This window comes from Bufo bufo, chromosome 2 (genome assembly GCF_905171765.1).
Source record: "Bufo bufo chromosome 2, aBufBuf1.1, whole genome shotgun sequence".
Taxonomy (NCBI): Eukaryota; Metazoa; Chordata; class Amphibia; order Anura; family Bufonidae; genus Bufo; species Bufo bufo.
The window spans coordinates 705784962-705799907 of NC_053390.1; the positions used below are offsets into that span (position 1 = coordinate 705784962).

General features: G+C 43.9%; 1 protein-coding gene across 2 annotated transcripts in view; it reads right to left on the reverse strand.

Moving 5' to 3' along the window:
* LOC120991763 (EF-hand calcium-binding domain-containing protein 6-like) overlaps positions 1-14946 on the reverse strand; it is a 132654-nt gene that overhangs the window by 33907 nt on the left and 83801 nt on the right. For both annotated transcript variants that reach the window (XM_040420538.1, XM_040420540.1), the window contains exons 14-15: positions 7083-7176; positions 596-720 (exon numbers count right to left, since the gene is read on the reverse strand). In XM_040420538.1, coding sequence (XP_040276472.1) covers positions 596-720; positions 7083-7176 — 219 coding nt within the window. The remainder of the gene's footprint in view (positions 1-595; positions 721-7082; positions 7177-14946) is intronic.

The following is a 14946-nucleotide window of genomic DNA, read 5'->3' on the forward strand; positions in this document are numbered from 1 at the left end:
CACCTTAGAGGTGATCTGGGATAGAATTTATTTATTCCAAGGACTTTTACAAAGGACCAGCTGACAATCTTTGTGCGCGGAGAAATAGCAATTTAAACATCAATACAGGAAAGGATTCTTTACAGCGTTGGTCGTACAGTGTTGGCAACACACAGTGTATGACGCAATGGAAAAATGAATCAAGCCAGCAAAGGAGGCGAAATGGACAATCACAATACATTAGTAAGTGTCTTACTTTCTCTACATGATAAATGCCATTTGCTGAAGTGAGACACCCCTTTAGCCTAACAATTAATGTATAATTGGTCTGAAAAAGTACGAACTTGATAGACCTGTGTCTTTTTTCAACCTGTATAACTATGTCAATTATGTTATGAGCTATGAGAATCTGTGTGCATCAATTTGCTGGCCCTATATAAGTAATGGAGATTACTGTTAATAAATAGAAAAATATCTTTATTTTCCTACCTGAATTACGTAAGTTATGGTTTACAAAAAAACATCCTCAAACAGTTCAGTCATTGACAATGTATAAAAACTATGTATCTCTCTGTTGAAGTAAACAAAGTAAAGCAAACTATTTAAATGAACATACCGCTTTAAAAGGAAGTACATAGTCTCTTGGGTTAATCGTCTTGAATTCATTTCGTCCAGATCTTCAAATTCTTTCTCTACTGCTGCATAATTCTTATGAATGAGGCTTTTAATAACCTTGAACAGCTTCAAAAAACAAAATGATATTATTGAATAGAGACAGTGTTATTGGCTGCTCACCTGCCTCCTACTCTTACTATGACATTGCTTTTATACAGTTTTATCATTAAAATGATGTCCATCTTTAAATATCACTTTGTTATTTTTAACATAAATAGGTAAATTCTATGCTGAATAAGGTCCACATTTATCATTTTCTGCATAGATATGGAGTTAATTGACACAATTTTGGTTGCTTGCAGCCACCACTAGGTGGGGTACAAGAGTATACTGCATACTGTTTATACATAGCACTCAATAATACAAATGTAAGTTCCTAAGCTTCCTCTAGTGCTGTCTATAGGAAACCAGAATGCTATTATTTAACCTAATGAATATTACCGTAAGTATTCTTTATCATAAAAAAAGAGTTCTAGTCACTATATAGACATATAATGAATCTTATCAGCTCAGAATGTTGGTCTTAGAAATACCATAGTGATAAAGGAAGACATTCAAGCAGAAAGATAACGTTAGGCTTAAACAACAATGAAATAGACACAGGATAACTGAATATGTAGCATTTGGGTGGTGTGATCTGGAACACAAAGTCATTACATTACACATGCTCAGGCATTAACAGTCACTTAAGTATATAGCTGCCTTCCAGCCTATGTATACATGCAGTGTAGTCACTTCTGTGTTCAAAGAAAGAGTAATGTTTGGCTACTTCTGACCAGCAGAACTGAACTGTATGTTTTGCTTCTTTTTTTTAAACTCGCTTTATTGAAGAATAGCAAGCAAAGTGTGATATAAAGCAGTCAGAAAATTATGCAATGTCATACATAACCCTTAAGACATATCAGAATTCTACGTGTCCAATGAGAGCAAAGATACATCAAAAATACAGTATATTAATAAGGCATCAATATCAACCATTCCAAAGTATATGGTAATTCCCTAAGTGAATATGTTCCTGTATCTTGAAGTGAGGGGTAGGAAGATGAATAAGGCTACAAAGCAATAGAGTGTAAGTGGGCCATCGTAACAGTCAGCGGAGAGGCACACCACGGTCCCCATATCTTTTGGAATTTATGAGGACATCCCCTGCGGGAATAAATAATCTTCTCCAAGGGAATAATGTTGTTGACTAAGGTCTTCCATTAGCCAACCGTGGGGGGCCTGTCCGCCATCCATCTGAGAGCAATCGCCTTTCTGGCAAGGAAAAGAGCTTCCCTAATAAAGGTGAGTGTATAGTGTGAGAGTGAGTCATCCTCAAGTACCCCCAGGAGACAATCCTTGGGGCATACCTCTAGAGTATCCGGGATCATGGTAGATAAAACATCCACCACTGCTCTCCAGAATGGTCGAATGTGGCTGCAGTCCCATATGAGGTGCCAGAAATCCGCATTCAGTTGCGCACACCTGTGACATCCCATATGGGGCCTCCTGCCCATTTTGAAAAGTCTGGTCGGGGTGAGGTAACATCTATGTAGAATAAAGAGTTGTGTCAGCCTATTAGTGACAGACGGTGATACAGCTACCAGGGCCTCTAGGGCCTCGCTCCACTCCTCAGCTGATAAAGTGGGTATGTTACCTCTCCACTTACTCTCCGCACCCAAGGGAGAAATAGAGGTTCTGAGATTGAGCAGGTGAGTGTAAAGGGCAGATATTAGTCCCCTTGGCCCCTGGGTTCTAAAAACCCCAATGAGTGGACCTTTTGAGAGCCCGTAATTGGGCCTGAAGGGCATGTCTCAACTGTAAATATCTAAAGAAATGTGGACGTACCCCATATCCTTTCCATACATTCCCCCCTTCACAATGTAACAGATGAGGAAGCTGTGGGTTATTCTACAGTGGAATATCATCCGGTAGATCACTGTATTGCTGCAGCTTTGCAGCTCTCCAAACCTGGTGCGCAAGTCTATGGATCTGAAGAAGTGAGCCTGATATAGACGCAAGGCCTTCAAGAACGGGCCAAAGATTGGAGACCTGCAAATGTTTTTGCAAATAGTATTCAGATTTAGGGAGCACGTCCCGGGTCACCCATGGCATCAAATATCGCAATTGACCTGCAAGGAAGTACAAAAATAGGTCTGGCAAGGCCGCCCCCCTTTGTCCCAGCTCCTCTGCAGAGACTGAATGGCCAGTTTCCGTCTATTCTTGCCCCATATGAACGTCGCCATAATTGAGTGCAATTTATCAAAAAATGTGCGGGGGATCGGAACACAGGCGTGTTCTAGCAAGTATAGAGCCTTAGGTTGGAGAATCATTTTGATTAGGTTTATCCGGCCCATGGTGGACAACGGAAGGGTGTTCCAAGATTTAAATTTATCCGAGAAATAGGACACCAGGGGGGGTTGTGTTTAGTTCATGTGACATAAGTGGTTCTTTTGTGATAATAACACCTAGGTACTTGAAGCTGTCTACTACCATCAAGTTACAATAAACGGATGGCCAATCTGAGGCCCATAAAGGCATAATGGCCGATTTCGCCCAGTTTATATGAAGTCCAGAAAAGGAACCGAACTGCTCAATAAGGGTTATTGCCCTGGGCAATGTAGACTCCACTGAGTCCATGTATAAAATGAGGTCATCAGCATACAAGCCTAGCCAATCCTCCCTGTTCCCCAGAGATATTCCTTTAAATGTAGCGTCCTGGCGGATCCTTAGTGCTAGGTGCTCAATAGCTACCGCAAATAAAAGGGGAGACAGAGGGCATCCCTGCCTGGTTCCTCTATAAAGCTTAAATGTTGATGACAGGGAACCATTTATCATAATATTTGCGGATGGGGATTTGTAAAGGATATTAATCCAGCTGATGAATGCAGGGCCAAAGCCAAAGTACCTGAGGACCTGTACTAAGTAAGGCCATTCTACTGAATCAAACGCTTTGGCCGTGTCTAACGCAGCCAAAGCCCATTGTTTCCGGTCTGCATATCAAAGCTGAGCAATAACCTGTACCCTTCTTATGTTACTAGAAGTGGAGCGACCGGGGATGAAGCCGGACTGGTTTTCGTGTATTATGGATGATATCACCCTGTTTAATCTGTTCGCTAATATCTTGGCCAGAATTTTATAGTCTAGATTTAGCAGTGATATAGGGCGATATGATCCACACTCCAAAGGGTCTTTGTCAGGTTTTAGCAAAACTACAATGGAGGTCTCATACATTGATTCCGGAAGCACACCACCAGCTAGGGACGCCTTATACATACGCAGGAGCTGCGGTCCCAGAATGTCCACATATCTAGAATAAACTTCCAACGGTATCCCATCCGGTCCCGGGGCCTTACCCAGATTCAACCTCTTAATCGCCTCGGTCACCTCCTCCAATGTGATCTCCTCATCCAACAACTCTCTATCCGGGACAGACAACTGCGGGTCAGAAACCTCCCGAAGGTATTCCTCCAGTTCAGGAGCAGAGTACTGAGCAAGAGACCTATATAAGTCCTGGTAAAATTCCCCAAATCGGTCTAATATTCCTTCAGGTTCAGTTATCACTACCCCACTATTGTCTGCGATACGTAATATCGGTGGAGCCATGTTGTTCCTATGAACTACCTGCGTCAGCACCCTTCCCACTCTGCTACCTTGTTCAAAGGTCTGCTGCTGCAGGAATAGCATTTTACAGTCACTCTTTTCTTGCAAGTGAGTCATGTATTGTCTGCCCTTCAACATCCAGTCTACCCTGTTCTCTTCTGTAGGATTAGTGACATACATGAGTTCTGCATTCCTGCACTGTGTACCCAGGTCCTCCTCCCTGCGGCGGGAGAATTTCTTGATATAAGAGATGGAAGGCAAACGCGCAGGAAGGCCTTCAGGGTCTCCCACAGTAGGGCCGGGTCAGTGTCAGTCAAATTAATTGCGAGAAAGGTTTGGAGCTGGTCAGGTACCCGATCGTTTAGGGACATTAAAGATAACCAGAACGGGTGAATGCGTTGCTTGGGGACTCGGGCAGCAGTGTAAGGATTAGTGATCGAAGCAACTATCGGTGCGTGATCAGATGGACCCTGGGGTCCATAACGTACGTCCCGCATTGCCATAAAGGTGCCAGGGGTGCCCAGGAGGTAATCAATCCTAGATAGAGCTCCCCTAGAGGGAGTAAAGCAAGAAAATTCAATTCGGTCCGGTTACCTCTCCCTCCATATGTCAATCCATCCCAGTTCAGACAGCAGGCGCGCCAGAGCCGTATTAGGTAAACGGCGGATAGAGCTATTGGAGGGGTTGCGCAACCTGTCCCTTGATTCGTCCAGGGGCAGGTTAAGATCTCCCATGCCAAGAATCCCGGCTGATGGGAATTGTGCCGCAAACCCCGCCGCTGTCTGAAGCAGCGAGAGACTAGCCGGAGGAGGGTTATACATGTTTAGTATTACATACGGCATCCCATTAATATGAGCATATACAAAAACATATTTCCCCTCTGGGTCAATACTCGTGTGATGTGGTTCCCACCGGACTGCCTGGTGTATCAATAGGGAGACCCCTTTAGAGTATGAGTTACCATAAGCACTCTCCACCCACTGAGCCCAGGGTTTCTTGACTCTCCCTCCCGTTTCCGTAGTAAGATGTGTTTCCTGCAGCCCTAGAATATGTGGAGCATAACCACGGATATGTGTGAATACCGCCATTCGCTTCCTGGGTCCTCCCAAACCCCTCACATTCCAGGACATTACTCTAAGATCTGCCATAGTGGAATCCAGACTCTGTAATAAGAGTAGGCTCCCAGCCACTGGGGTTCACTATGGCGGGAAAGGTACATGATAGCATGAACACTCATTGCTTGACTACAATACACTTCAGCAGTAGCGTATAACATAAGAAATACTCTCAACCCCCCAAACGTTGGGCTAACTATTAGAACATAAGCATAACCAAAATAGCAAATGGCCATGTGCACGGGGGACCTGCACGGTGTAAGAAGGTGCAATTCCAGTGCAGGTACGGTAGCTGGCTCCCCACAATAACAGTGACACTTGCCAGTTTCATAGGTGCGTTGAACGGCAATTAAGTAAACCTCAGTGTCCCCGAGTCCACATACATATTCAGTGCTATACGTTACCGAACCATGAACCAAGGGAAACGGGGATCATTGGTCCCAGCACAGTCCTTGCAGGATCCTTTTCATCCCCTATTTCTGCATATCAATGGGGACCATGTCTCCGGACAGGATTACTTGGGAGGGGAGCGACGGGGTCTCCTGGATAGCCAGTCCTCCGCCTCTGCAGGGTTGGAGAAAAAGAGTGACTTGTCGCCGTCCATGACACGCAAACGTGCCGGATATGTCATCGAATACTTGAGATTGAGCTCTCTAAGACGTCGTTCAATGGAGACAAAAGTAGCGCGCCTCTTCTGAAAGTCAGCGGAGAAATCTGGATACAGTGAAATATTCGCCGATCCCAGCGAGATGGTCTGCGTGATCCTAGCTTGCGCCAGAATAAGATCTCTGTCGCGCCAATTTAGCATGCGGGCTAGGAGGGGCCTTGGAGGGGCGCCGGGAGGAAGTGGTCTGGCTGGAACACGGTGCGCCCTTTCCACTGTGTATGCGGATGAAAAAACTGCGTTGGGGAACACCGACTTAAAACACCCCTCCAGGAAAGCCGCTGGGTCTGAGCCCTCAGCCCGCTCTGGCATGCCGATGATGCGCACGTTTTTGCGCCATGCGCGGTTTTCAAGAACATCGCATTTTTGGCGGCACAATTCCACAGACTCCTCCATAGAGGTGAGTCTTGCCGGCAAGGGGCCAGTCAAGTCCTCCAGGTCTGACACGTGCGTCTCGGTAAGCTTGACTCTCTTGCGCAGCTGTTGTACGTCCTGGCATAGGAGACCCAAGTCCACCCTGACCTCTTCTATCTTCCCTGTCAGGGAGACCTGGCACCCAGTGATGGCCATCATTAGCTGTGAGACCTCCGGTGAGCTCCGGCTCATGCTCAGCATCAGGATATGGCTGCTGTGCCGCTTGACTCCTGGTGCTGGTCGCACGTGTTGGTGAGGAAGCTGCAGCGCCATGTTGGGCGTCTTGCCTGGCGAATTCTTTAAGGCGCTCCGCCACCATCTGAGCTTTGCTGGGGCTCATGACTCTGCTCTAAACCTCTTGGGGACCCAGGGACACCTCTCGGGTCAGAATTTGGCAAGTGCACAGGTCAGGATAGCTCAGGATTGAGGATGGGAGCCGGAGCTGCTCTTAGATGCATCCAGCCATAACGGCAGTTGGCCACGCCCCCTATGTTTTGCTTCTTGTATTGACTGCCATTATAGAATAACCAAAGGACTTTGTATCAACATGTAATATGTAATTTCATACAATGGTCACAATATATTGTGTTATCACATATATTCCCCAATAACATTCTCCTTGCAACAAAAAAAAAACCATGAATATCATTTACCTGTTCTGGTGTTCTGCCTGGTCCATATTCTCTGTCCTCTTCAAATGCTAAACTTCCAATTGATCGCTGGTCAAATAGACTTGGCACTCCTTGTCTGTAAAGGGAAAAGCATATTTGCAAATCATGCCCGTAATCTAAATTACCAGTAACAATACAGCAACAAGAATTACAACGTATATATACTAAAAATATAATAACATAGGTCAATCAGCAGCTGCCAACATAGCATACCAGAACTTCATGACCTATTATTAATAAATATAATAGATATATAGAAGGGACAATGCTCATTGTGGGGCGAATTAGAGAAATACAATGAATTTGTTTTAAAAGTTGTCACCAGAAAGCTGAGGATGTAACTGACTGCAAACTGGAACCTTTCTGTTTCTGAATTATTTCCATAGTAAATAAGAAACGTCAGACTTTGATTATATAATTATTTCATTTAGGAATAATTTAGTGCTACAATATTATTATCATCATCATCATCATCATCATTGTTATTAAGCTTTTCTGTTATATAATAGCAATGTTCTGCAGCAGTTTTCATTCAGTGGAAACAATAAAAGACAATCTAAACAAAATGAACAGCACCAAATAATGAGCAAAAAGGAGACATAACTTAAAGGGAACCTGTCACCAGGATTTTGTGTATAGAGCTGAGGACATGGGTTGCTAGATGGCCGCTAGCACATCCGCAATACCCAGTCCCCATAGCTCTGTGTGCTTTTATTGCGTAAAAAAAACTATTTGATGCATATGCAAATTAACCTGAGATGTGTCCTGTCCCTGACTCATCTTACGTACAGGACTCATCTCAGGTTAATTTGCATATGCATCAAATAGTTTTTTTTACACAATAAAAGCACACAGAGCTATGGGGACTGGATATTGCAGATGTGCTAGCGGCCATCTAGCAACCCATGTCCTCAGCTCTATACACAAAATCCCGGTGACAGGTTCCCTTTAAAGGCTATGGACACCTTACAGGCATTTTTTATTACTGCATTCTACTCATTTTGCACTAGAAATAATTTCTTAATTGGTCTTAAAAAAAAAAAATATCAACAGTTACTTTCTACAGCTTTCAGTTTCAGAGCATTTGCAGACTAGCAAGGGGTTGTTGTGATGGCTGGATCTATATCTCTGAACTCCGAACTCCTTATTAAAACGAAATTCTTCTCAAACTGATTCATGCGCTAAGAAAGAATAGATAAAGGCTACAGATCAAGCCGTCAGAAGAGCTCCCTGATGGATTCAGTTTGAGGCAGAGAGCCCTGCTCATCTGACACTGCACTGGGGAAGCTGGGAAGCTGTAGAAGAAAAAATGGTGAAAAGGTTTAACAAAGACCAAATGAAAAACAGAATTTTTAGACCAAAACTAGTAGAATGCAATAATTAAAAACATTTCCCCCAAAGGTGTCTATAGCCTTTAATGCTGCATCCACAACTATATCAGGGTGTAACACAAACCTCTAACTATATTTTGTCATGATACAGTAAGAAATATATATTATAGAAATGATTGATAGATAGATAGATATTTTGTTTAGAGATACAGTAGATTAAATGTTGCTTTCAGTTTCATATTAAATTAGCTCTTGGCTAAAAACATACAGTGGAGTCATTCTTCCTTGACAGTCAATAGCAAAAGTACAGGGTGTGCAGTAGAAATAGGGGTGTTCTCTAATGAGCTTTATCTCCGCTTCAATGAGCAATACAGACGCCTTGACAAGGCCAAATGCTGCAAACCTCCAAGGCTTTTGTCCGGAGGAATGGCTCGCACTTTGCATCCCTTTAAAAAGCACGAAGGCCTTTCCAAGTCCTGATGAGGGATGTGGATTTTGAGGGCGACCCTGGGTCATACAGGACTAATCAAGCGAAAACAATACCCAAAATTTGCCTGACAGACACCAAGTATCTGAGGACTGTATCAAAAAGACTTAGGAATTGACAAACACACAGCCAGTGCCAAAGGATCAAATCTTGAAGGTGGCGGGATTAAAATTATTTATTCATTGTTAATTTATTTATTTATGTATGTGCAAATATCCTGCAGGTGCTGAGAGGACTCTGAAAAGAGGCGTTTTTTTAGCGGTCCATTTAACTCATTCTTTTCCTTAAGGCGATCAAAACATTGGCATTTATGAAGCATAGGGAAGTTAAAAAAAAGTATTGTAAATAATTGTAAAGGATTGGGGACTTAGTCAAGACTGTTGGGCGGAGAGGCCATTAGGGTATTAGCTGTTCAGTGTCCAGCAAATTAGCAAATGAATGCTTATGTCAACACAAGAATAATCCCTATGTGACTTAACATATAGAAAAGTGTCCACTTGGTCTTGGCCAGTTACTGCCAAGGTTGGGATCTTACTATTAATTTCTGAAAAATGTTGTTTCTCAATAATTGGCTATGATGTTATTACACACTATTCCAATGTTCTTTATCATTACCCTAAAACCAGCAAGTGCACATGTTGACCACTCACAGGACACATCTGTGGATTCATGCTGCCTGTGCCCAATTCTGTCCCTTTCCATTCTAAGATTACCTGCATTCATCAGAACAGAAAAGCCTTATCCAGGGGTGGGATTCAAATATTTAACAACACGTTCCCTACTCAAAGGCGGACACGCAGCGTCACGACACATGTTTACATATACATACACCATATATAGTATATGTCACGGACGTACCGAGACATACAAACGTTCCCGCAACAGGTGGCAGGAGATCTGTGAGACTGGCAACATGTGGTTTGATCTGACATGTTTTCCTTTTGGATCAATTGACGTCTATGTTGTTTCTGGTGCTTGCCACACCTTCTATCGCCAGGTGTTGCTATTGTGGTCATTTAACCTTCTCTATTTATTGTTGTTTCTCCCACTATGCTATGCGGTTTATAGCTTCTGTTGGACTTGGTTAGCTTGTGTTTGGTTCTCGGCTGAGTTCCTGGTGCTACCAAAGCTTCATTGAAGATAAGTGTTTCCGTTCCCTTTTGCATTTTGTTTTGATATATGTTTGTGTTGCCTTTCCCTGTTGTTTGTCGTTAGGCCTAAGGGAGACTCCTGTTCGTCCTTCCCTTAGGAGGAACAGGTTGACTCAGTCCTGACATTAGTTCCAGGGTCCTATAGGGTATCTGCCTACCTTTGGGGCCTGTTCATACTGGTAGTCTGTCAGGACTGGAGTTAGAGTTTTCTCTAGGAGGTGTCCATCTTCCTTCCCTAGTTTCCAGACCTTATTCCAGTATCCCCTTTCCCTCCTATGCTTGGTGAGGTGTTTTCCTCCCACACACGAGCGTGACAATATATTCAACACACATACACATAAATACACCATATATACACTACACACACATACCACCCAACTAAGGAGCTAAACTATCAGCGGCGCGCCAAGCAATGGAAGCGAGCATCTCCAGCTGCCCTGCCACCACCAGAGCACCGGATCCAGGCTCAGCCGGTAACGCGGTTCTCCGATCCAGTTGTAATTTTAACAACCGGATCTGGAGAACTTGAGGGAACTGGCTGAATCCCATGCCTGCCCTTGTCTTGTTCCTGATGGTCCAGTTTTGATGCGATGGAATTGTGCTAACCTGTTTTGCAGAATATCACCAGAACAATTATGTGACATACAAACTATGCACAGTATGTATAACATATATCACTTATCTACAGGATAGTTAATAGATCTATCATTGTTAGGGTCTGAGCACCATGACCCCCATAGAACAGGAGAACATGGATCTCTGAGTCTCCTGTATGAATGGAGTGGTGGTGCGCATGTGTGACCTCCACCACATTCACTTCCATGAGACTGCTGGAGATAACCTGGAGATAGACTAGCACTGTACTCTGCAATCCCACAGAAGTGAATGGAATGGTGATATGCGCAGCACTGCTCCTTCCATTTTTTGGAGCTGTGGTATTGATGACCTTTTCTTAGGATAAGTCATCAATATCAGAACAGCAGGGATCCACTCCTTTATTTTTTTCAAGTCACTAAAAATAAAGGAGTTAATGCTGAGCTGAAATAATATATTGTTTCATAGTAACTAGGCTTAGAGAACAAAGATCATGTCCACCAAGTTCAACCTGTCTGATATACAGAAAGACAAAATGGGCGATTGTAGAAAATTGTGTCTATGTTTTCACCCTTACTACTGTATTGGGCTAGTTTCACACAGGCAGCAGAGCAAGTTCTCTGGATCCAGCTTAGCCGGATACTGCCTTTCAATGCTAGAGCCCATTGAATATAATGAGAACTGGCAGGGATCCAGCCGCTCACCGGATAAAAACTTGCCCACGGCGATATTTGTCAGGCAAAGTCCTGGCATAAATTCCGGGGAGTGGTCAGATTCCAGCCGGATCTCATTATAGTCTGTAGGTATCCAGAGGTCACACGGCACCGTCTGGCTATGCTGGATCATTCTTAACTATTATCTGTAGTAATACTTGACTAGTACTGCACATAAGGAGCCCAGATAAAAAACACCCTGACTGCTGTGCCATGTCACATAATGGAGAGCACTCCTGTGTATGCACATCATGGTGACATATTTCCTTTAAAGTGTACATAAATGCCCTAAAAATCATATGGCTACAGTATGCGGATTCTGATTTCTACAATATATGCTGCAGCGAGCACTGTACTAGCAGGAGCACACATAGCTGCTCCCTCCTGTGACTCTGCATAGCACATCACTGCAAGGTACCAGGCTTTAGCAGAGTGGAGTGAGGACAGACAGGAGCTTTGTACAGCACATCCCTGCTCATGTGTGTCCTTGCTCCAATTAAGCCTGGCATAGCACACTGGTGCAGGCAGGGGCGAAACTAGAAATACCCAGCATTTTGATGTGGGGGATGAGTCTGCTACAGCCAATGACTGGCCACAGCAGTGACAGGTCACGTGCCACAGGGGTGACTTCTAGCATTTCTAGGAGGATATTATGGGCTGTCAAAGGACATTACAAGGAGAGGGGTATAAGAGGAGAGAATTACAACTCCCAGCATGTCCAGGCTGTTATTACATGGCATCAGTGGACATTAAACGGAGAGGAATATGAGGAAAAAACTACAACTTCCAGCATGTGCAGGCTTTTATTATATGGCATCAGTAGACATTACAGGGAGAGGGATAAGAGCAGAGAACTACAATTTCCAGCACATCCAGACTGTAATTATAGGGCATCAGTAGACATTATAGGGAGAGGAGTTTAAGAGGAGAGAACTACAACTCCCAGCTTGATCAGACTGTTATTATGGGCTATCAGAGGACATTGCAGGGAGTGAGTATAAGAAAAGAAATACAACTCCTAGTATTTGACAACTTATATAATGCACAATAGAATTGTCTATACTACTACTATTACTAATAAAAATTATTATTACCTGTGTGACGAAAACAGGGGTGGAGCGAGGGGCGGCAGATGGGGCACGTGCCCCGGCGCAGAGGCTGGGGGTCGCACCCAGTTCTTTTCACTGCTGGGTATAGTTCATTAGCATAGTGAAGCGGGGAACCGTCCGCTCCCTGCTTCACTGTTCTGTTGAGCTCCCCCCTCAGGCCACACATCATACTGCTGGTTGTGGGGGTAGTGTCGAAAGTCTGGGAATCAGCCTCCTGCTCAGCCAGCAGCGCGATGTGTGTGTGGGAGCGCGTCATCAGGGAAACAGGTAAGTATTTGTGTTTTTTTTCTTTCTTTCATGTAGCTGGAGAGGCCACTGGGGGCCAAAGGGGGCACAAGGAGGACATAATAATAATTGTGAAATAATTGTGAGGGGGCACAAACGTTGGCATAACTACACTGAGGGGGCACATATCTGGACATAACTACAGAGAGGCGGCACATATCTGGGCATAACTACAATGAGGGGGTACAAACTGAGCATACCTACAGTAAGGGGCTCAAAGATGGGCATACCTACTGTAAGGGGCACAAAGGTGGGCATTACTACTGTGAAGGGGCACAAAGGTGGGCATAACTACTGTGAGTGGGAACAAAGGTGGGTAAAACTAATGTGAAGGGGCACAAGGGTGAGAGTAACTATTGTGAAGGGGCCACAATGTGGACATAATTACTGTGAGGAGGCACATTGTAGGCAGTTATGCTGTAAAGGAGGCACAATGTGGGCACAATTACTGTGAGGGAGCACAATGTGGGCATTGGTACTGTGTGGTAGCACTAATGCCCTAGATTAACCTATTATACATTGGGGTGGCTCGGTCTTACAGTCTAGCACAGCGCCCCCTTGTAGGTATTTACAAGGTACAGTCACCATCCCTTCCTTATGTGATAATTCTTTTTTCTCCACAGGGACCTTGTTCTGGATCCACCAGACATCACGCCGACACGCCAGCAACACCCGGGATGCGGTAGGACCAGTTGGGTCTTACCTTTATTGCAAGGTGCATTGGTACCGCTGTGTACCATCTATTTTGTGCGGACGCACATCACTATCCTCTGAGCATTTCCACCGCATCTATACTTCACTATACCCACAGTCACCAACAGTACCAGTTTGAAAAAGGCCATAAAGGCCAAAATGTTACAAACAACAGCCGTCCTGCAAAATAAAGATAATTAATCTTGAATAAACTCTGGAGTTTTCCATTTTATACCCTATTATTGATTTTATTAGGTGGGACTGGGTGAGTATAGTTATGGATTGGGTAGAGTTAGAGGAGTGGCTTAGTGTAAATAAAAATTTACCGCGGCGCGCTGCTTAACTACCCCCTCTTTATGTAATTTTGCAAGGGCCGCAAATCTGAATCCTTGCCCCGGGTGCAGGAAAGCCTAGCTACACCTCTGGACAAGAATTTGGAGAAGTAAGGTCAATCACTGCCCCTGGCCTGCTGAAGATGCGAGCCCATAGCACTGGTTCGCATGAGCAAATTCTGCCTCATAGGGCACCTTACACTGTGTTCCTGGTGGACTACAACCTGTACTGTTGACCATATTACTTAGGCACTGGAATTTTTTTTAATTTCAGCAGATAACGGACTCTTGTGCTATAATAACAGCCATAAGTCACTCTGAGATATTGGATTGCTACTGACCATGGCATGGTGAATTGACATTGAAAAAAGCATATAAATAGTAAAGCAAATAAAACTTATTATCAGCAGTAGGCAATGCTGCTAGAGCTCTAAACGATATATTAGAAATATTCCAATTTGTCCAGGCTACATATGAATTTTGGCACAGAAGCACTACGTGCCATGGTATGTTAAAATCATTGCAACATAGATATTAGCTTAACAAGTGCAACAAGATTTGACCAAAACACTATGGTAATGGCACGTAGACACAATGGTTGGTCAGTGCCCATCTATAGGTCTCTATCTGAGGCATAAGAAAGATGTTACACAACTGAAATCACCATGTGGTACATAGATGTATTATAAGCACAACATATCCACTCGGGGGGCAGTTGTACTGTTTGGCAGTGCTGCCACGAGAGAGCTTTGTCCATAGACAATGACTCTGGCAGTAAGCGTACAGAGAATGAGCACTCTGATGCTGACCTAAGGCAGCATCTCAGTGGGGTTTCCATGTACAATGTGACCCTGAGGGACAAGCTACACAAGAACTCAACAGGACACAGGATGAGCCTGAAACTGATACTTACATGTTTTCTCAAAGAGTACTGTTCTGGGGTTCACAAATCACCAGTGATTGATACTGTTTCCATATCTATTAATGGTTATTACTTACAACTCTAAATTTTACAAGTAGGAAGTATTCACTTAAACACAAGAAGGGCAGGTGGATCAGGAACATAGGTACTGCTTGTTAATTTCCAGCATAACAGGTTCTTCTACCTGATGTTATAATTGTGATTCTTGGTTATAACTCAGCTCTTGTAA